The sequence below is a fragment of the Dasypus novemcinctus genome, unplaced genomic scaffold (assembly GCF_030445035.2).
Source record: "Dasypus novemcinctus isolate mDasNov1 unplaced genomic scaffold, mDasNov1.1.hap2 scaffold_159, whole genome shotgun sequence".
NCBI lineage: Eukaryota > Metazoa > Chordata > Mammalia > Cingulata > Dasypodidae > Dasypus > Dasypus novemcinctus.
Window position 1 is genome coordinate 423,790 of NW_026688158.1, and position 24,036 is coordinate 447,825.

Genomic DNA, 24,036 nt, shown 5'->3' on the forward strand with positions numbered 1-24,036 from the left:
GTATTTGCCTACCTGGCTGGTTTGATAATGAACTATTTACTCCATTCTGGAGATTTGGATGAATGCCAAAAGTGCACTGCCTGCACACCCCCTATGACTTATACCATCATAATAGAAAGCTACTTTTGCAATGGGTTTGCACCAAGTAATGGAACACCAGTTTTCACAAATCAAGAATGCAGCTGGGAGTATTAATAAAGTGTAGTATGTACAGATCACCTGGAAGACACCTTTATTAAACGAAGTTAGGTTTGCTAGCTTGACCCATGAGGAAGCATGGAACTTGTCCATAAAAGGGAGTTAGAGTAGGCTTGCTTTATGGTTTTTCCTTATGCTGGATATCTTTAAGGAGGGCTTAAGAAAGCAGGGCTTATTTTCTATATGGCTGATGAAGAAATGGGGAAATTTAATGACTATCAAGACTTTTAGCTAGGAAATGGGAGGAGTCAAGTGGCATTAAAGTTGTCCTTTGTAAAGAATCATGGCCATACATTAACCAAGAGAGAGCAATGTCAGAGGAATTGTTGAAATCAAGATTATCAAGCACCACCTCAGACCTAAAAAAAATTCCAGTTTGGGCAGTAATCTGTAGAAACTCTTCCAGGATATGCTGATATACCCAGAGATTGAGAATCACAGTCTTAGTCTAATCTCCAATAGTCAAAAACAGGCACAGAAAACTCCACCAACATAATATTAAGAATTGTCTTCCCCACTAGTTCTGGTGAATGGTTTCACTTTTCATTTGATATAAAAAAGAGACTATGTCTTCTCTAAGGTCTAGACTACAGAGATGACATAAGGCTTTGTGGAGAAATGTGGAAGACTTTCAAAGGCAACTAACTGTGTTACTATTATTCCATCTCATTGGATCATCAACTTTTTGAGGGGGAAGAAGGATAGAAAACATGATCCTATGTGATTTTGAGATACTTCATACAAGAGTACTTTGAAAAGGAATATGGGGAGAATTTTTCTTTTCATTTCTTTAGGTCAAATCACCTCTACTCTTGAAAAACAACTCTCATTCTTAACTCTCTTCAACTTTCCATTCTTAAAATCAATCCTCTTTGTTCGTAACTTGGTGAAGATACTTTCTCAAGAGACTGTAAATTTGAAGAAAGTTTTATACCATCAGAATTATTTGTAATGGGCATGGAAAAGAACAATAATAAAATATACCTAAGTGGCTTGTAAATTTTTTTGGATTGTTTGGAGTTGTGAAGTACACATTCCTATATTTTTTCTCCAAAGCTCCCTCAGCAGTTCCAACTCCTATGCCTTGGATAATTTTCCAGATGCTTAATAGTTCAAATTACCCCTGTCGTCTTGTGAGATGTGAGTGTTTGGGCACCCACAATATTGTTCCAGACACATAATTACAATTTGTGATTTATGCTAAGAAAGGGATTATGTTGGTAATTGAGCCTAAAATGTAGGTCTCCTTAGAAATGGAGGGAAGAGGCTGAAACTGAATAGAAGTCAGCCAGGCACAGAAAATATGTACTGCAGAGCACTCCCTTGGATTATTTTAGTAATAGGTGAAATGTGTCATATTAGTGCAGTTTAATGTGAATTTCCTTTAAGAGGAATGAGCTTGAATATCTTTTCTCATATTTAGGGGTGTGGGAGCTAGGAGATCAGGATGTATCCACTTAAATGAAACACAGCCTGAAGCACATAGCTGCCTGGCACAACCTGTGCACTCTCTAGTTAAATTGTAAAGGTCTACTGCAAACTTTAATCTTTTCAAGGCTATATACTCCCTATCTATGAAAACATCACCAAACAGTCCATTTGTGTGTGCCATGTACCTTTTGCAGAATGGATGGTATTGGGAATTCTCATACAATGAGTTACATAATATTCACTCCTCATCAGTAGAAATCATCCAGAGAAGAGCTACAAAAATAAGAAAACATCCAAAAACATGGTATATTGGAGTCAGAAACTGAACTGAGATATGTTTATAGGCATAACTGAGGACTATGAGGTGGAAATCTTTTTCACTTGCAAAGCCCTGTGTAAATAGATTGAGTAGGAACGTGATCAGTGACAAGAGCCCATTTCCACCAAGAGGATCATCTTTATAATAACAAAATCTGTGTATGTGATGAATAATGGGGTGGGGTCTTCTTGCCTGATGGACATCAGTCTAAGACTAAGAGATTTGTTCACAAAGTAGCACATACCACCAGGAAAAGTTCTCCTTCATTAACTTATAAATGTGGTGGAAATACAGCCAACAACCTTCTGATGCATCACAAGTGGAGTCCAAGAACCAGCAGGATCAGCCTCACCTAGGACCTCTTCAGAAATTCAGACTTTAGGACCCCATCCCACACATTCTGATTTGAAATCTATATTTTACAGGATTGAGGTATGATTTGTTTGCACAGTAAAGCTTAGGAGTCAGTGGTCTAATGGACCAAGGAGTAAATAAGGCCATAATTGGTCAGAGGTAAAAGAGTTTAGAAGTGAGAAGAAGTTTTGAAAGTGGACAAAAGTTCTTAGACATTACAATCATTAAGAACCATATAAAAGATAGATTGTCAGAGGTGGGGCAAGATGGTGTCTGAGTGAGTGTACCTTATTGTCTCTCCTGCAAAGAAGTGGCTGGGCAGCATTGGAAATTCTTCAGGACCAGGCTGTTTCGGGATTTTACAGGGCAGGAGGTGTGTGGACATCGATCTGGTGGGACGGTGACAGAAAAGGTTCACGTAAAAGTGTCCTGGTTGCTAATATTGCATTATCTCCTAGTCTTTTCTTATCTTTTTTTTCTTTTTCCTCTTTTTCTTCTTATTTTATGTTATTTTAATAATACATTAAGTGCTGCAGGAACTACTTCACATTTGCTGTGTTTCCTCATCCTCCACTGCCTCATTTCTGTGTGAATTGATTTTGGCCACCTACACTATCCCTTTTCACCCACACCTTGATCATCTACTGTCTCTCCTATATTCCACCTCCCTTTCTTTGGTCCCCAAATTGTCTAACATTTAATTTCTAATACCTTTGTTTTCTTTTCTGCCTTTTATCCACTGTTGATACTATTGTCTTTCTTTTCTCTTTCCCTCCCACATGAAAACACTGGCTTTTTAATTCATACTATATTCCTCTCATATTCAGTTGACCACCTCGTTATAGGTACTCTACTTACTGCTATAACTCTACACAACTTACATGAGTCTAATACCAATCCTCCCAGATCTCATATTGTTGCTCTGGTAACATTTATTACCAATACTACTTTACACATTTTCCTTTTTTGCACAATTGCCTTTCCCTGTCCCTAATATTTTCCTTCAAAGTGAACTCAGCCAGCAACAAGAAATTAGAATAAGAAGAACAAAGTGACAAAGAGAAGATATAACACTTACGCAAGAACAAGAGCTAATTAATCCCCAAGACTAGACAAAGAAACTAAGGACTGGTTAAATCTGTCAAGATAAAATGATGAACAAACAGCAACAAAAATCTATAAACCAAACCAGTAATCAGGAAAACATGGCTGAATCCAATGAATAAACTAAAAAATGAGACGGGGAGCAGAATTTCAGACAACTAATTAAAGATCTCAGGACATATATCAATGACAAAATTAATGAAGTAAGGGAAGAGTTTAACAATATGAGGAAAACATTTGGAGAGGAAATTGCAGACATATGCAAAAAGATAACAGATATGATGGGAATGAACAACACAGTTCAAGAAATCAAAAATAAACTTGCAGCAAATAGCAGCAGATTCGAAGAGGCAGAGGAGAGAATTAATGTTGTGGATGACAGTACATCGGAAATCAAACAGATAATAGAATTGATTGATAAAAAGACAGAAAAAATCCAGCTAAGACTTAGGGACAGGAATGACAATGCAAAACGCACAAACATACATATTATAGGCATCCAAGAAGGAGAAGAGAAGGGAAAGGGGTCAGAAGGGATGTTGCAGGAAATAATGGCTGAAAAATTCCCAAATCTACTGCGAGAGACAGATATACATAGCCAAGAAGCACAACGTACCATAAACATCATAAACCCCAACAGGCCCACTGCGGTCACCCCTCAGCCTGAAGTGTGGTTTGCTGGCCTGGCGGGGGAGCAGCTGCGACAGGCCAAGCCACTACCCCATAATAGGATGGCTGGTCGGACTCACCGCCACCCCAGAAGGGAGCTCGGCATGGAAGCAGAGTGCCCTTGGGTCTCCCCTTCTCGGCAGCCATGCTTCCACGGCTGCCCCTCCTCCCGGATGGCGCCACACGATGCCTGTGGGGCGGCACCCTTCTTCTTATTTCTCCCTGCACAGGCGCAGTGTGGAAAATTCCAATCTGCCCTTTTCCCCTCCCCCAAAAGCAGCAACAGCCAGGCATGGGCGGAAAAATCCAGTCTGCCCTTTTTTCCCTCCCCCGACAGCAGCAACAGCCAGGCGTGGGCGGAAAAAACTCAAGTCTGCCCTCCACCCAAGCAACAGCAGCCACCGATCCCTAAACCCTGCCCCTCCCCCCAGCAACAGTAACAGCAACAGCCAATCCCTAACCACCACCCCTCCCCCATCCAGTACCTCCCACTGACCTTTCTTTGGCAACCAATCTGAACAGGGCGTGCCTTCGACCAATCAGCCATCCCCAGCCCCTATAAAACTGTTGCCTCTCCCTCAATAAAGTGGACCTGCGTGTTTACCTCATCTCCGCGGTAGTTCTTCTGCCATGCGCCCTCCAGCCCTGAGAGCCCCCGACAAGAGCCTGGCCTCCCTTGTCCCCAGTTCGTCGCCTGCTTCTCCGGGCGATCCCATCGTCATCGGCTTCGCCGGGCAACCCTGTCAGCCGAACTGCGCAACCCCTGTGAGACCGACCCCTCGTCTGCTGCCAGACCGACCCCTCGTCCAAGCGGGACCGATCCCTCGTCCCAAGCGGGACCGATCCCTCGTCTGCAGCCAGACCCCACCTCTACCGACCGAGCAAGCCGCCGCAATTGGCGCCCAACATGGGGCAATGCAACCCCACCTCTACAGACCGAGCAAGCCACTGCAGTTGGCGCCCAACGTGGGGCAAGGCAACTCCACCACAGCCTCACTCCATAACCTGGTGGCCCCCCCCTCCTCTCTTCTCACCTTGGGACTTCTCTCGTGCAACATTGCTGCTACCTGAGCCTTGGCTACCTCATATGATCCATGGCAGTCTGGGAGAATCGCTGGATGGCTTTCTCCTTCCATGTCGGGGGCTTGCACGTCTGAAGTAACCCTACCACAGCCCTACGCCCTCCTCTCTTCTCACCCCTATCTTTTCGCTCTGCATTGCTGCTCCTGAACCTTGGTGACCTCATATGATCCACGGCGGTCTGGGAGAATCGCTGGGTGGCTTTCTCCTTCCATGTCGGGGGTTTATACCGACCCGCTATGATTAAGAGGCGCCAATAAAACTCTCAGGAGCGCGTGCCTGAGCACCTCCACCCCTGCCTTCACCTCTGCCTCCTCCCCTCCGCACTTGCTCCCCTTTGCCTCACTCCACTGCTCATCGTTCCGCCTTCCCCTCTTCGGGGCCTTCCTTTGGCCCGTGACCACCGTCAGAGTCCCATCGGCTCCGACCCCTCGTCTCACCGGGCACCTCGGCTCCCATCACAGCGCTCTCAAGATTGGGCCGCCCCATGTCGGCCCACCCCCTTAACATCAGCCTCTCTCGGCCCATGGAGACCTTGGCCTTCTTGTCCTCGCCTACATCTCCACCACTCCCGATGCTGCCGCCACCACCGTCGCTGGTGCCCTGACACGACTTGTCCTCACCACTGCGATCCTCCAGACCATCACACAGTCTGTCTCTACTGCTCTTCGCTGCCAAGGAGAGATCAACCACCTGTAACGCGCTATCATCCTGGACTTTTAACAGCAGATGGACCTTATAGCCGCCAAGATCAACGAGAATTGGACATTGGCCACTCCTGTTTGCAACGGCAAGATAACACCCCCCAAATTGTACATTTATATCCCCGTCACACTCACCTCCCTCTTCAACCCCGCTTCCCTCATTGCTTACTGCCTCTTGGGCCTCGGCTACTTGTTGCTGCTGCCATCCTGGCCCTTATTTGAAAAGAAGGGGGAAATGCGGTCACCCCTCGGGCTGAAGTGTGGTTTGCTGGCCTGGCGGGGGAGCAGCCGCGGCAGGCCAAGCCGCTGCCCCCATAATAGGGTGGCTGGTCGGACTCACTGCCACCCCTGAAGGGAGCTCAGCATGGGCGCAGAGTGCCCTCGGGTCTCCCCTTCTCGGCAGCCATGCTTCTGCGGCTGCCCCTCCTCCCAGATGGCACCACAGGATGCCTGAGGGGCGGCACCCTTCTTCTTCTTTCTCCCTGCGCAGGCACAGGGCGGAAAATTCCAATCTGCCCTTTTCCCCTCCCCCAACAGCAGCAATAGCCAGGCGTGGGCGGAAAAATCCAGTCTGCCCTTTTCCCTCCCCCCGACAGCAGCAACAGCCAGGCATGGGCGGAAAAATCCAGTCTGCCCTTTTCCCTCCCCCTGACAGCAGCAACAGCCAGGCGTGGGCGGGAAACTCAAGTCTGCCCTCCACCCCAGCAACAGCAGCCACCAATCCCTAAACCCTGCCCCTCCCCCCAGCAACAGCAACAGCCAATCCCTAACCACCACCCCTCACCCGTCCAGTACCGCCCACTGACCTTTCTCCAGCAACCAATCTGAACAGGGTGTGGCTTCGACCAATCAGCCTTCCCCAGCCCCTATAAAACTGTTGCCTCTCCCTCAATAAAGTGGACCTGCATGTTTACCTCATCTCCGTGGTAGTTCTTCTGCCGTGCGCCCTCCAGCCCTGAGAGCCCCTGACAAGGGCCTGGCCTCCCTTGTCCCCAGTTCGTCGCCTGCATCTCCAGGCGATCCCTTCGTCGCTGGCTTTGCCGGACGACCCTGTCAGCCGAACCACGCAACCCCTGTGAGACCGACCCCTCGTCTGCTGCCAGACCGACCCCTCGTCCCAAGCGGGACCGATCCCTCGTCCCAAGCAGGACCGACCCCTCGTCCGCAGCCAAACCCCACCTCTACCGACCAAGCAAGCCATCTCAGCCCACCCCAAGACATATACTTGTCAAATTATCTGATGTTCAAGACAAAGAGAAAATTCTAAAAGCAGCAAGAGAAAAGAAAACCATCACATACAAGGGAGGCTCCATAAGATTAAGTGCTGATTTCTCATCTGAAACCATGGAGGCAAGAAGGCAGTGGTATGATATGGTCAAGGTACTAAAAGAAAAAAAATTCCAACCATGAATACTCTACCCAGCTAAACTAGCATTCAAAAATGATGGAGAGTTCAAAATATTCACAGATAAACAGAAATTGAAAGAGTATGTCAACAGGAAACCTCCCCTTCAAGAAATATTAAAGGGAGTTCTGCAAGAAGAAAGGAAAAAACAGGACAGGCAGAGTTGGGGGAGAGTTCAAGAGCAATAAAATAAGAAAAAAGAGAAGAAAGAAAAAACAAACAAAATATGACAAACACAAGTCCAATCAAAATATGGCGAACATAAATAATTCCATGAAAGGAATAACACTGAATGTTAAAGGATTAAACTCACCTATTAAAAAGATTCAGACTGAGACATTGGATAAGGAAATATGACCCACCTACATGCTGTCTACCAGACACACATCTTAGACCCAGAGATTCATGAAGGCTGAAAGTGAATTGTTGAAAAACAATCTTACCAGCAAACAATAACCAAAAAAAGTCAGGAGTAGCATATTAATATCAGTCAAAATAGACTTTAAATGTGAAACAATTGTGAGAGACAAAGAAGGAGACTACATATTAGTGAAAGGGACAATGTCTCAAGAAGAACGAACAATCATAAATATTTATGCTCCTAACAAGGGTGCCTCTAAATACGTGAGGCAAACACTGGAAAAACTAAGTGAAAGAATACACGCATCTACAATTAGAGTGGGGATTTTAATACACCATTATCAATTCTGGACAGAACATCTCAAAAGAGAATCACTAAAGAAACAAAATATTTGAAGAGTGTATTAGAGAAGTTGCATCTAATAGACATATAAGGATCATTACACCCAAATACAGCAGGATATACATTTTTTTCAAGTGCACATAGACCATTCTCGAAGATAGACCATATGCTAGGCCACAAAGAAAGGCTTAATGAATTCAGAAAAATCAAAATCATACAAAATAATATCTCTGACCACAGTGGAGTGAAGCTGGAAATCTGCTAGGGCCAGAGGCCCAGATTTCAAACCAAGATATGGAAATTAAACAGCACACTCTTAGAAAAACAGCGGGTCAAAGAGGAAATCTCAAAAGAAATCAATAACTACCTTGAAATAAATAATAATGATAACACAACATACCAAAATTTATGGGACGCAGCAAAAGAAGTACTGAGAGGGACATTTATAGCCATAAATTCATACATCAAAAAAGAAGAAAGAGCAAAAATTGAAGAATTAACGGCACATTTGGAGGAATTATTTAAAAAAACAACAAAGTAATATCACAGGAAGAAGAAAGAAAGAAATAACAAAGATAAGAGCAGAATTAAAGGAAATAGAAAATAAGAAAGCACTTGAAAAGATAAACAAGACCAAGAGCTGCTTTTTTGAGAAGATCAATAAAATTGACAAACCTTTAGCGATACTAACAAATAAAAAAAGAGAGAAGATGCAAATACACAAAATAAGAAATGAGAAAGGAGATATCACCACTGACCCCACAGAAATAAAGACTATCATAACAGGATACTTTGAAAAACTATATTCCAACAAAAATGACAATTCAGAGGAAATGGACAAATTCCTAGAAACACATAAGCAGCCAACATTGACGAAAGAAGAAATTGATTATCTCAACAAACCAATCACAAGTAAACAGATAGAATCAGTCATTAAAATCCTCCCAACTAAGAAGAGCCCAGGGCCAGATGGCTTCACAGGTGAATTCTACAAAACATACCAGAAAGGACTAACACCAGTCATGCTGAAACTCTTCCAAAAATTCGAAAAGAAGGAACATTGCCTAACTCATTCTATGATGCCAACATTACCCTAGTACCAAAGCCAAACAAAGACACCACAAAAAAGGAAAATTACAGGGCAATATCTCTATTGAACCTAGACACAAAAATGCTTAACAAAATACTTGCTAATCGTATTCAACAACACATTGAACAAATTATACATGACGACCAAGTGGGATTCATTCCAGGTATGCAAGGATGGTTCAACATAAGAAAATCAATCAATGTAATACACCATATAAACTGATTGAAGGACAAAAATCACATAATTATATCTATAGATGCAGAAAAAGCTTTAGACAAAATACAGCACCCTTTCTTGATAAAGACACTCCAAAAGATCGGAATACAAGGAAATTTTTTTAACATGATAAAGAGTATATATGAAAAACCTACAGCCAACATTGTTTACAATGGAGAAATCCTAAAATCCTTCCCTCTAAAGTCAGGAACAAGACAAGGATGCCCACTGTCTCCTCTTCTATTTAACAGTGCCTTAGAAGTACTTGCTCGAGTGCTGAGGCAAGAACCAGATATAAAAGGCATTCAAATTGGAAAGGAAGAAGTCAAAATTTCATTATTTGCAGATGACATGATCATATACATAGAAAACCCTGAGAGGTCTACAACAAAGCTTCTAGAACTCATAAATGAGTTCAGTAAAATCACAGGTTATAAGATCAATGCGCAAAAATCAGTAGCATTTCTGTACACCAATAATGAGCAAGATTAGGAGGAAATCAAGAAACAAATACCATTTACAATAGTAAATTAAAAAATCAAATATTTAGGAATAAATTTAACTAAAGATGTAAAAAATTTATACACTATAACCTACACAAGACTGTTCAAGGAAATCAAAGAAGACCTAAATGAATGGAAGAATATTCCCTGCTCATGGATAGGAAGACTAAATATTATTAAGATGTCTATCCTACCAAAACTGATCTACACATTCAATGCAATCCCAATAAAAATCAACACAGCCTTCTTTAAGGAACTGGAAAAACTAACTATGAAATTTATTTTGAAAGGAAAGAGGCCCCGAATAGCCAAAGACATTTTAAGAAAGAAAAATGAAATTGGAGGAATCACACTACCTGACTTCAACACATACCACAAATCTACAGTAGTGAAAACAGCATGGTATTGGCATAAGGAGAGACACACAGACCAATGGAATTGAATTGAAAGTTCTGATGTAGAACCTCATATATATAGCCGTATAATATTCGCTAAAGCCACCAAACCCTCTCAACTGGGAGAGAATGGCTTATTTAACAAATGGTGCCTGGAGAACTGGATATCCATATGTAGAAGAATGAAAGAGGATTACCATCTCACACCTTATACAAAGATCAACTCTAGATGGATCAAAGACCTAAATATAAGAGCCAAGACCATAAAGACTTTGGGAAGCAGTGTAAGGAAACATCTACAAGACCTTGTAATTGGAAACGTCTTCATGAACATCACACCAAAAGAACGAGCAGCAAAAGAACAAATAGATAAATGGGACTTCCTCAAAATTAAAGCCTTCTGCTCCTCAAAGGAGTTTGTCAAGAAAGTAAAAAGGGTGCCTACACAATGGGAGAAAATATTTGGCAAGCGTATATCCGATAAGAGACTTATAACTTGCAAATATAAAGAACTCCTATATCTTGAAATTAAAAGAAAACAACCCATTTAAAAAATGGGAAAAAGATCTAAACAGACACTTCTCCAAAGAAGAAATACAAATGGCTAAAAAGCACATGAAAAATGCTCCAAATCTTTAGCTATCAGGGAAATGCAAATCAAAACTACAATGAGATACCATCTTACTCCCATAAGATTGGCAGCTTTGAAAAAAACAGAAGAATCCAAATGCTGGAGAGAATGTGAAGAAATGGGAACAGTCATCCAATGCTGGTGTGAATGCAGAAGGATCCAACCATTCTGGAGGACAGTTTTGCAGTTTCTCAAAAAACTAACCATAGATTTGCCATATGACCCAGCAATTCCACTGCTGGGTATATACCCAGCAGAGCTGAAAAAAAGGACACAAACCAATATATGCACACCAATGTTCATAGCAGCATTGTTCACTATTGCCAAAAGTTGGAATCAACCCAAATGCCCATGAACAGATGAGTGGATCAATAAAATGTGATATATACATACAATGGAATACTACTCGGCTTTCAGAACAAATACACTACAAACATACATGATAACATGGATAAATCTTGAGAACCTTATGTTGATTGAAGCAACCCAGGCATTGAAGGACAAATACTACATGACCTCAATGATATGAAATAAGTAAACCAAGCTGCCTCAGAGAGCTAGAGACTGGAAGATAGGCTTACAGGAAATCGGGGGGTAGAGGAAGGATATACGCTGACATCTACATAGGGGAAATCTATGATAAGCTGGCTGTAAGTATGTGTACAAGGAAGGGATAAAATGGGGGCATAGTGTTACATTTGGGTGGGCCTTTGTGGCCTTGAGGGGGGCTAGGGATGGACAGATGGGTAATATTGCCCAAGAAATTGCGGGAATATGAACATAGGAGAATATCAGGTGTTGGTTGAGAGTATAATGCTGAGGAAACCTTTTAAAATATAATAAGGAAAGTTACCTGTTTAAGATACTTAAAGGGGATAATCTGATTTAAAGCAGACTTCTAGGGAATATGTGAATGCTCATTTTGCCAGAGTGGGTTATACCATCAGGTAGAGACCCATATAATGAGAGTGAAGGTATACCCACATCCTGGGGAGGACTAATGCCATCAAATAGAGGGAACTGTATCTCTCAAGAGAAATGGTGGCTCCCAGGGCATTAGAGCAGTTGAGCATGTCAAGCCCTCAGCACTGGTGCAAGTATCTCTGAACATGGCCCTCAAGAAATGAAGATTGACTGTCATTGTGGGCCCCAAGGAGGGGGGCCAATAGATATTGAATAGATGGAACCAACGTAACAGTGAGGGCAATAGAATTGTTTCACAAGCGTACATGAGGATGGATATAAAACATGTAATATGATACCAAAAAACATATAGGGGCCGACAGACTAATAATGTAAATCATAATGTAAAACATAGGATATTAAACATTTTAAAAATTGTATAGCCTAAAGTATAAACCACAATGTAAACAAAAATGTTACCTTGTTTGAAAGCTATTGTCTCAATATCTGTATATCAGTTTCAGTAAATATGCTATGAATATGTTAAAAGATTATTGCTGTGGAAGGGAAAAGATTTTATATTGGATATGTGGGAGTACTGTATATTGTATATATGAATTACTGTGATCTAGGGCTCTTGTGAAGAGAAGCACAATAATTAGGAAAAAGAAAAAGAAAAAGATAGGCTGTAGAATTTTTCCAAATCAATATGTATCCTGTATCTAACCTTTAAAGTCATCGCTATATTCCATTTTACTATTAGGGGAAACTGGCATTATATTGGATTTCACTTTTCAGGAAGTTTTGGATCACAGAGTGGTTCAACAATGGCAGCAGAGGAATACTGGTATGGGATGTTATTCTCAGGGAACATAGGGTTGACAGGGCATGTGTCTGGGGTGCATGGAAATGTTTGGATATACTCATAGTGGAAACAATTAAAAACAACAACTGGGGGAGAGCTGGGTTCCTGGCCGGTGGGGGGGGGGGCTCTTCCTTGGTCCCTAGGGGAGCAGCAGCAGTCCCCTGGGTGCAACAACAAAGACCAGGAAGGAATGAGGGTCCAATAGCGAGTCCCTGATACTAATGACTATGCTTGTGAGCCTGCACACCAGAAATAAGAACATGGCCTAGAGCAGCACTGTGCCTAAGGGTTCCCTCCTGACAGCCTCCATGTTACTCAAATGTGGCCAGTCTCAAAGCCAAACTCAGCATATAAATGCACTGCCTTTCCCCCTGCATGGGACATGACACCCAGGGATGAGCCTGCCTGGCACTGAGGGATCACTACCAAGTACCAGCTGATCATGTAACTAGAAAATGACCTTTAATTAAAGGTTCAACTTGGACCAGCAGAATATCCCTGTCTACATATAATAACAGGAGTTAAAAATGCTGTTTGACCTAAATTAAGGGGGAAATCGAAAGGACAAATGAGTTCATATGGCTATGAGTCTCTAAAAAAGAGTCTGGAGTTTGTCAGAAGGATTGCCCTTATGCACACCTGAGCAAAGTCTCAGCGACAGATAAAGTAGATACAACCCCAGGTATTGGTTCTTTTGAGGGCTAAAGAGACCCACAGGTTTTATGGTCATGGCAGATGGAGTTCACTGCCGTGTCAGTTGGCCCTTCTTTGGAGTTGGTTTCTCTGTGTGATGGAGCTGGACTCAGATGTGATCTCTTTTCACAAGCCTTCCCTGTTACTTTACTGGAATTGTAGTTGATGCTGGGGTTTAATATCGATCTAGGGGATCTGAATCCCTGGACTGACAATATGATAGCCAGGCCCTGAGCCTCAACAGACTTCAAGCTCCTACACTCTTGTTTATTGGACTTATCCCACTCAGCTAACATGGAGTTGAAGAATGTCAACCACCACACCACAGAGCCAAGAGTGCCTACAACTGAAAGCAGGAGGATTACATCCAGTATCCATATGGACTCTAAGCCCCCTCTTGACATAGATGTGAAATGGACACAAACAAGCCAAGGTCCACAGGAAAGAGGAAAACAGTAAGGATCAGAGTGGACTTACTGATATTCTATTCATGAACTATTGTGGTTAGTAATTGAGAAAATGTGGCATTCGTGTGGAAAAAGTGGCCATGGTGGTTGCTGGGTGCAGGGAATGGGAGGAAGAGATGAAATGTGGAGGCATTTTTGGGACTTGAAGTTGTCCTGAGTGGTGTTGCAGGGACAATAACCGGACATTGTAGATCCTCCCACAGTCCACTGGATGGAACATGGGAGAGTATGGGCTATGATGTGGACCATTGACCATGATGTGCAGCAATGCCCAGAGATGTACTCACCAAATGCAATGGATGTGTCGTGATGATGGGGGAGAGTGTGGCTGTGGAGGGAATGGTGGGGTGGGGGGGGGTGAGAGTAAATGGGGACCTCATATTTTTTAAATGTAATATTTTTAAAAAATGAAAAAAAATAAAAAATTTAAGAAAATTAAAAATAAATAAATAAATAAAAATTAAAAAATAAAATAAATTGTAAAAGTAAATAAATTTGATTTCAGTGATGAAGAAGCCTTTAATTATACCAAAGGCAACTGAATGTACACTTTGTATGTATTGTACAGTGTGTGATTATTATTTAATAAAATTGTTTTTTAAAATATCAAACAATGAATGTCACCATCTAGGTAGCCATAAGTACTTGGAATGGCATGGAGGTTTGTGCAGCAGCAATTTATGGCTGCAAATCAGAACACTCCATTAAAAGAGGTATGATAGCCAAAATGTCAACCTCCTGTGTTTAGTCAAATCTGATCAAGAATATATATTAGAAATTAATGAATACAGGTCTATGTGATTAACCAAATACCATTAATTGAACACTCTGGGTGGATTGTATGCTTTATTAAGGTGTATCAATAAATTTGATTTTTTAAGAAAAGAATATCGATTAGAGATTTGAACATACAAGAGATAAATTACTGACTGATAGAGGAAATACCTAGGTTGTATTTTGTCACCTCTTTAAATTTTATGACAGTTTTGAACAAAAGCAGATATTTTATTCAGAGGAAATCAAGAAGTGATATTCATAGGCAGCATTGGTAGAATTCAAGCAGGAACAGGAGGTGATCCAATGAAATTATTCAGAAAATGCAATCCATTCCTGAACAACACTGAAAAACTCCTTAAATATGTACATGAATCATGCATACTTCAAGGAGAACTCTTTCATTATCAAAAATAAAATCTTTCTCTATAACACAATGTGTGATTTAAAATTTTACTTCTTCATTTTTGAGGTCATCTTGACTCTAGGCAGGTCTATATGCACCTACTGAACAAAGAAAGGAAATATGTAGCTCTGAAGGTTTAGGAGCTGCTAAAACTGGCCTTTCAGCTGCTGCAAGACAAATGACACTTTGCAGACTTTCCTCCCAAAGCATTTTTTCAGAGCCTTCTTTATATCTTTATTCTTCAGACTATAGATGAAGGGGTTCAGCATGGGTGTGACCATAGTGTACATGACCGCGGCTGGTGCACCTGAATGTGTGTTGTGTGAAGCAGCAGGACTGAGGTACACCCCTATGTTCGTGAAATAAAATAAGGAGACTACTGAGAGGTGAGATGCACAGGTTGAAAATGCTTTATATTTCCCCTGAGCTGACGAGATTGCAAATACAGAGGAAACAATCTTATAGTAGGAGAAAAGGATTCCAGCAAGGGGACCCCCAGCCAGCACTCCAGCTATTAAATACATTACTAAGTAATTGAGAAAAGTGTCAGAACAGGCAAGTTGGACCATCTGACGAAGTTCACAGAAAAAGTTTGGGATTTCTACACTTGAACAAAAGGACAGTTGTGACACCAATAAACTCTGTAAACAGGATTCCATAACACTCATGGTCCAGGACCCCAGAGCCATCAGGACACAGATCTGGGGTTTCATAGAGACTGTATAGTGAAGGGGGTGGCAGATGGCCACAAAGCGGTCATAGGCCATCATGGCCAGGAGGCAGTCATCCAACCCTCCAAAGAGCAAGAAAAAATACATCTGGGTGAGGCAGCCTGCATAGGTTATGATTCTACTCTGTGCCTGGATGTTCACCAGCATCTTTGGGACAGTAGTGGAGGATAAACCAATATCACAAAGGGACAAGATTGAGAGGAAGAAGTACATGGGTGTGTGGAGGTGACAGTCAATGATGATGGCCAGGATGATGAGCAGGTTCCCAAAAATGGTGACCAGGTACATGGACAGGAACAACCCAAAGAGGAGGGGTTGCACTCCTGGAACTTCTGTAAATCCCAGGAGAAGAAATTCTGAAATTTGCGTTTCATTTCCAGGTCTCATGTGTCTGATGAGACTAAGAAGAAACAAAAAGGAACAAAGCAAGTAGCACTATCCAAACAGAAATGTTACATTGCCTATTTCAGTGATAAATTTAATATTATATTATTTATATAGATCTTATCCCTTTAGGGTATTTGTAGTGCCACCTATGACTAGGAATTCCATCCCCCAAACTCAGCCCTTTACCAAGAATTCATGAACACTAGGGATTTCATGAGATATTCATTCATTTGTGGAATATGTATTGAGTTGTGACTAAGAGGCAAGTAGAGTTGTGGCAATGAGTTTACAATGCTGTAACTCAAAAGTCCCAACAATCAGCACACATAGAATAGATGCAATTAAAACACAATCATATTATAAAGGGGATGATTTCACATGCTTTAAGGAAAAGAAAGCAGGTAAAAAAAGTGAAATGATGGAGCTGTTTTTCACTTGGTGTTCAGAAAAGTCCCATATATGATGTGAAATTCAAAGAGGCACCTAAAGGAAAAGAAGGCAGTAGCCATGAGGATGTAAGGGGAAATTTGTGCCCAGTGGGATAACTTCTAGGAAAAAGACCCTAAAAATGACTTTTTTCCAGTGTTCAGAGTGAACAAGGAGGTCAGTGTGGCAGGGAAATGATTAAGAGGATAGTGAATAGAGGTGATTTCAGAGGAAGTTTAAGAACAAGGCAGACTTGTTGCTGCTGAATCTTCAAATTCAGGGAGTTCTTTATTCATATTCTGAACCTCTCACTATTCATTAATTTGGATGCAAAGCTATCCCAGCAAATGGAATGGAACTGGTCTTATTGGCATTTTTAGAATAGCCTCCAGGCTCTGTACTATAGAAGACAACCTATTGTAATATATGAGCTTAGATGCCACTGCTCTGAGGACTGCTCACATCACACATCATATCCCATACACACCTCACACACACACACACATAATGCACACCTTAGCATCATTGGGCTGGAGTTAACATCATGCTCTTCTCATACTCAGCCACACAGATAATCCAGGAGTAAATAAAATGCAAGCTGACAACATCAGGTTTTCCATTCTCCAAGTATTTAGAAATGGTGCTCTGAAATTCTAGCTGACAAGCCTCCCATGCTCATGTAAACACAGTGCTCCCTTTTGTTATGATCACTTTATTCCCTTTATTTAAAGGAACATAAAATATCTGCTCAGTAATAAGACAGGAAGGAATTAAATAGACTTAAAAGGAAAGATAAAAACTCAAGCATCACATGAGAAATTGTGATGAAGAAATCCTTTCTTGCTTCTGATGGCAATCCAATTCCAGTTTTATCACCCTTGAAGCCAAGAAAAACTAAAAAAAGAACAAAAAGAAATTCACAAAAAAGACAAAGGCAGTGATATCTTTTTACAATGACAAGACACTTAATAGAATGGTCGCTTCAAGCATAAAATGACCTATGGGAATAAACAAATGTTTCACAACTGAAAATATGTAACTAGTACAACAATGTTGGGAATTTTTATATGGTGCATTTGATGTCTTTTTAAATTTTATTAAGGGCAAAATTTTTGGAATCAGATATGTCTTATTTTGAATTTTAGACTCTCAATTGTCATTCTTTCTGCATCTCTCAGAGCCTATTCAACAGCCTTATTTCAGTTCCATTGTTGCTTTTCCAGCAAGAGCAGACTGAAAATTGTTCCAGATTATGTAAAGAATAAAAGCCACCTGTGGTCCACTGCAAAGTAAAATGCCTTCCAAAGGATGGCAGAAAGTGATGCAATTTCAGAAGTAGATCTAACCCCAAAAGGCACGATGAGGAAAAACAGTTGGTAATGCAATTAAAAATTGATCTATTAATCTAATGGAAGCAGAACTTTCTAAGTTTGAAAAATAATGAGGTGAACATCATATATAATGATGATAGACATTAACACATTCCTCCAAAAGTGTTTATAAAGACATAGAAGAACTAAATGGCAAAGAGCAAAGTTGAAGGGAAAAACTTGCAGTTTTTTGATTGAAAGTTTACTTATAAAGAAGAAGGACATACACCCTCATATATAAAGGTAGAGAGTTGCAAAAATAAGCTGCAATGGGGAATGTAAATGACCAACAGACAACATATGTAACTTGCCCAATAGGCGTAATTGCTGAGGTGCAGGGAGAGGAGGCTGCCACACAGCTTCTCTATCCCCAAGCTGGAAGCCTGTGACCAGAAAACCAGAGTCTCTTAAACAATAAAATAGGTCCTTTTCTCCAGCCCCCACAGCAACATTCAGGCCAAACCACAAACTCGGCTTGTACAGAGCCAGAATTGCCCCAGGTCCCTGAGTGTGCAGGAGCCCACACTATTAATAAATTGTGCTTTTATGAAATAAACTGTGGGCCTCTGGTCTTGAAGAGTGCTTTGTAATACCTTAAAGGGTGTGTGCTGTGATATTTTTGAATAATTTTGCAGTAAAGACCTGATCTTTCTAAAAAAAAAAAAAGGCCACTGAGTAAATGTTGTAGTATATTAATTCCACCCATTATATAAAAACAACTTTTTTTATGTGACTATCCAATGTGTGAGTATATGCCTCATGAAATGCTACTGAAAGGAAATATCTACCTCCATTATATTAGATATTTCCTATCAAAGAGACATTTGCTTAAATATAACTCATCCTAAATGTAAAACAAAAAAAAGTAATGCCTCAATTCACTGAACATTCTGCCACTGCTGCTAGCCCATTCCCCTATTCCCACCTTACTACAAAACTCCTTGGACAGGTATTTCCCTTTTCCTGGAACTGCTTTATCCCTGCTTTTCCCTCTTCTAAATGGGTTTCCTTTCTCCTTTCTTAGTCATCTGTAATGTGTCCTGTATTACTGACTCAAATGGACAATCATTTTTAACATAAAAAAAAAAATCCATTATCTTAGCAGGCCTGAGAACTAGTACAATGATCATTCAGCTCTGGGTCAGGCTGGAGTCGATCCCAGATGAGCTCAAGTCAAAACTCCCAAATTCCATCCAACCAGAATCTTCCCTGCATGTTCTGCTGAGCCCTCTGACTCACTTCAATGGAATTGGTAAGACGGTATTTCTGTAGAAGTCCAAAGTCCTTGGTTGGGGAAGGAGACTGAGGCTGTACCCCCACAAAAGACAGAAGAAGAGAGTCGGGAATCAATCCTTAAACCAGACTTGGGACCCCAAAGAAACACCCATAAGGCATCCAGCCTGAGTGTACATAAGATAACTGAGTGCAGCAGAGGAGATATTTACAGCTTCTCTATATCTGCTCATTAGGGAGCATCTGCCTTTTTGTTGATCCAACCTTGAATAATCATTTCCTTCTTTGACATTGATCTGGGGAGGGAGAATGTTTTTCTTGATTTTCTGTTCTCCAAACACTGGGTTATGAGTCAGGGAAGTCAAGAGTTTACTATTCCTCTTCCAAGAACTCTCCCCTCTTCCACACCTCTAACCTGGTAGTAACTTACCTCCAACATTGACTTAAAATTTACTCCAAAAGTTAACACTGAGGGGCCCATGTGCCCTAGGTCTCTTGATTTTCCAAATCACTGGCATGGTTTCTGGATACAGTGTACTCTAGGAGTTACTATCAGAAAATTGCCATTCTCTTCAAGAAAGTAGAGATCTGTGTTCATCTGACATAAAATCATGACTGCTAAAACCCTTTAATTGATCATGTTATTCCAAATCTATTAGGAATATAATGTTTGTAACATGTTAAGACCTATAATGTAGTCCCTCATCTATAAAATGATTGCTGATTACGAGAACTGTATTGAGAGATTTTTAGATACCATGTACCTTATAGTGAATGTCTAAGTTAATTTCCTCCATATACTTTAAGAATGCTCAAATAATTTAGTTAATAGATCAAGTATAATTTATTTTAGTAAAGACTAAAAAGAAAATTATTTGTATATTTTAATTTTTTATTATACTAACATAAATGCTACTCAAAAATTTGCATTTTATAGTTTACTGGTAAAAATGAATTCATGATATTGCACTGTGCTTAACATAAATCAATTAAACATTACAAAACCTCAAACAGAATATCTGAAAGGTTTTTGGAGGTTATATTATATTTTATTGAATTGAACTTCCAAAATTTTGTCAATTTTAATGTATGTTCTATCATTTTTCACTAAATTCTTCAGGAAATCTAAAGATTTGGTATTAAAATAGGTTTTGATTTTCTTGAAATGTCTAAAACATGCCAGTTTGAATTAGCCTTCAGATTTTCAGGTCAAAAAGATATGCAAATCATAGTATGCAGAGTATGTTTTAACATATTTATGATAAGTTTGTTTACAGCTATGACAGAAATACCTTCAACTGTCAGATATAATAAAAAGACCACCCCAAATAAATAAAAGGTATGATGGGCCTAGTTACTATTTAGTGAAAGAACCATCTCATTTGTCAACTTTCCACACCAAATTCTTAAAAGTATTCAAAAAGCTTTTGCACCTTCTAATTGTCAAACTGTGTGTTCATGTGGTAGAAGATACTACCACATTTCCTAAAATAATAAAGTACTGTTATTGCTTGGAAATTATGTTTTTCTTTTCATCTCAAATTTATTTTAAGTGGCATATTGTCCTATACAAGGAATGATCTGATATTTGCTGTGTAATTCTACCCATTAGTAATACTTACACCAACAATTTGATACATGTTTTATTCAGTTACAGTGCATGTTTCCCTGTGATTTGATCAACAAAAAGTATTAACACAATATAAAGCTTTTTTCCTTTTCCATCCTTCCTTCCTCTTTTCTTGTTGTTTTTTTTTTTTTAAGAGCAGTTCAGTGATTTGGGGGTTAGTTAATACAATACAGTGAGCCTAAGCGGAAAAGTAAAAAATGACACATCACGAATGCATACAACTCATACACCTCTCATTAACTCAATCTGTAGCAAATATTCCACAACAAAGTAAGGTGGTCTCAGAGCGGTGTTGTGAGGGCATCGTGTCCATTTTGATGATGGTTTTTTAAGCTCACAACTTCTCTACTGGTAATATCTACAAAGAGGAACGTGAAGAAACAGACACATCTAAGAAATGTGGAGAAAGAAGAAGCAGTGAAACAAGAAAAAATCTTGCTAAGAGAGGGAAGCCCCATAAGTGAGAGCTAAGGCCAGAAAAGACAGACTGTAGAAGGAAGATATTTTAGGTATCCAGTATCTACTTGCACTCAGGCTTTTTAGATAGGCAGAACTTTGAAATATTTTGCTTCCTTTATGTATGTACCCTGTTAGGTCTCAAGTTACCACTAATAACAGGGTTACTTTTAGCCATAACACATTCCCGCAGTACCTGTGAGGAATCTCTGAAGTTACCAAGGAAGGGTCTAAGCTCACCAATTCTTTCTTGAATGAAGATGAAGGTGGAAGCACTGCTTCCAGGAAGGGCAGGGAGATGCTCCCACTCACGAGGTCTCTAGAAAATACAATTGTGTTTCCTCATCATCAGAGAAATGTAGACTTGAAGTAGTTTAGGGAAGCATTTAGGGTTTCTGTACCTTGATGGATGTCATTCCCGTGAGCATCATTAATGAAGTATTCTTTTGCTTTTCTCCTCCATGAGATATTTAATTTTCCAGAGGAAAGAAAGAAAAACACTATAAAATCTTGTGCTAATTTTGACCTTTGGGAGACAGCTTTGGAGCTCCATGTTCATTTATTTTCCCAGTGCACTCCTTCCTCCCAGGAGTAGGTCACCTCTCTTTAGGTGTGGGCTCTTGGATTGCAAGATTCCCCTGAGTGATTTCCCTATTGCTCAGTCTGGAGAGAGATTCTGGATACACTAAAATCTCTTCTGAATCTTACCTGTCTCTTTTGGCATTGGCTCTCATTCATGAGGCCATCCTCTCTAAACAAGATTTCCTCAAGTCTCACTGCTTCTGTTTTCTCCAGCATAGTTAACAATATCTGTTCAACTCACTCAACTCTTTGTTTTCTCAGTCATTAAATAAATATTTTTTCAGAATACTGTAAGGTAAGCACTAAACTATATTCTGGGGATGATGAAAGATATAAGTTTTGTGCTTGATCTCAAACATCTCCAAGTCTAAAAAGGCCAAAGACATGAAAATAAATAGATCTTCTTAACATAGTATACTCAATCCTGATAAAATATAATTCTATCTGAATAAAGATTTACCTTTCCATTTATGCTTAAAAAGTCTCCTGGGACTTTGACAGGGATAAAAATGAAGCTATGGATTTCTGGGTAGTACTGGTAACTTAATAATAGGACTTCTTCCTATCCATGAATAGAGAATATCTTACCAATTCCTTACACCCTCTCTAATTTCTTGCAACAGTATTTTCTAGTTTTCATTGTGCAAGTCCTTAACCTATTCAGTTAAATTTATTCCTAAGTAATTTGTTGTTTTAGATGCTATGGTATATGGATTTTTTAAATGTACAATTAAGAATGTTCTTTGCAGGTGTATAAATCAGGACAAATTTTTGCATGTTACTTCCACAGCTTGGAGTGGATATGGCTCAGGTGCTAGAACACCTTCATTGTTCAATCCTTGACCCCCAGAAACTAAAAAAAATCTCATACTTTGTATTTGGCTTCATTCATTTATGAGATCTAGAGGTTTCTTGTGGATGCTTTGTCATATTCCCTATAAAGGAACATGACATCATGAAAACAGATAGTTTTACTTCTTCCTTTCTAATTTGGATTCATTTTATTTATTTTTGTGGCTTAATTTCCTAACTCCCAGTACATTACTGAATAGCAATAGAGAAAGAAGCCATCCTTGTCTTGTTCCAGAGCTTAAGAGGATGGCTTTCATTCTTTCAGCATTGAAGATAAGATTACTTGTGTTTTCACATATATGCTGTTAATCATGTTGAGGAAGGTACTTTCTTTTTTTATTATTCTGAGTGATTTTATCATGAAACAGTGTTGGAACGTATCGCTCACATTTTTGCACTAATTGAGATTTCCAAGTGATTTTTCTCTTCATTGTGTTAATGTGGTATATTACACTGATTTCCTTATTTTGAACACTCTTGAGTACTGAGATATATCTCACTAGGACAAGGATACATCTAATATTCTGTTGGATTTGATAAGCCAGTTTTTGTTGAGTGATTTTGGATCTATATTTTTTAGAGAAATTTATTCCTTGGTTTTCTTTCCTTATGTCTTTATGTAGCTTTGGTATCAAAATAATTTTAGGATCATAGAATGAGTTTGGAGAGATACCCTGAGTTCAGATTGGAAGATTTTGAGTATTATAATTATTTCTTCTTAGAATATTTCATAGATTTCATTATGGAAACTATCTGATTCTACACTTATATTTTTTTAGGGGGAGGTATTTGATGAATTATTGAATCTCTTCTCTTGTTACACTTTTGGTGAGATCAATTAGGTCAATTTAGTAATTTGGGTAAATTGTGTGTTTCTAAGAATTGGTCCATTTCTTCCAGGTTATCTAGATATCGGCAGACAATTGTCCATAATAGTCATTCATAATCCCTTTAATATCACCAATATCTAGCAAGATCCCTGGTTTCATTCTGGATTTAAGTGATTTCATTCCTCTCTGTTTTTTCTTTCCCAATCTAAATAAACATTGTCTATTTTATTGAACTATTCCAAGAATCAATTCCATTGGTTCTTTCAATTATTTTATTCTATTTCATTTCTTTCCATGTAAATATTTATTATCTAAATCCTTCTACTATATTTGGGTTCAGTTTGCCCTTCATTTTTAGTTACTGCAAATCTGTAGTTAAGCTATTGATTTGTGATGTTTTAAAATATGTGGGTTCACACCTATAAGTTTTCCTGAATCTTTTAAATTCATCCCTAAACTGGCCTAACAAAAGAAATTAATTTAGCCACAAAATAAATAACAAAATGGACCATGATGGATAGTAGATTTAAATGACAGCTGTCATTTTAGAAGATGGTCCCCACTGAAGAATTTGAGATTCTGTATTAGTGAATAGGTTTCACATGAAAATGAAGTCCAAAATTCTCAAA

At 39.7% G+C, this 24,036-nt stretch overlaps 1 protein-coding gene across 1 annotated transcript; it reads right to left on the reverse strand.

Annotated features, from left to right (window-relative positions):
- Positions 1-15,056: 15,056 nt before the first annotated feature.
- LOC139438522 (olfactory receptor 7A17-like) lies at positions 15,057-16,028 on the reverse strand. The gene has a single exon (XM_071213616.1). It carries the CDS (start codon positions 16,026-16,028, stop codon positions 15,057-15,059), a length of 972 nt encoding a protein of 323 aa, XP_071069717.1.
- Between the last annotated feature and the right edge of the window lie 8,008 nt (positions 16,029-24,036).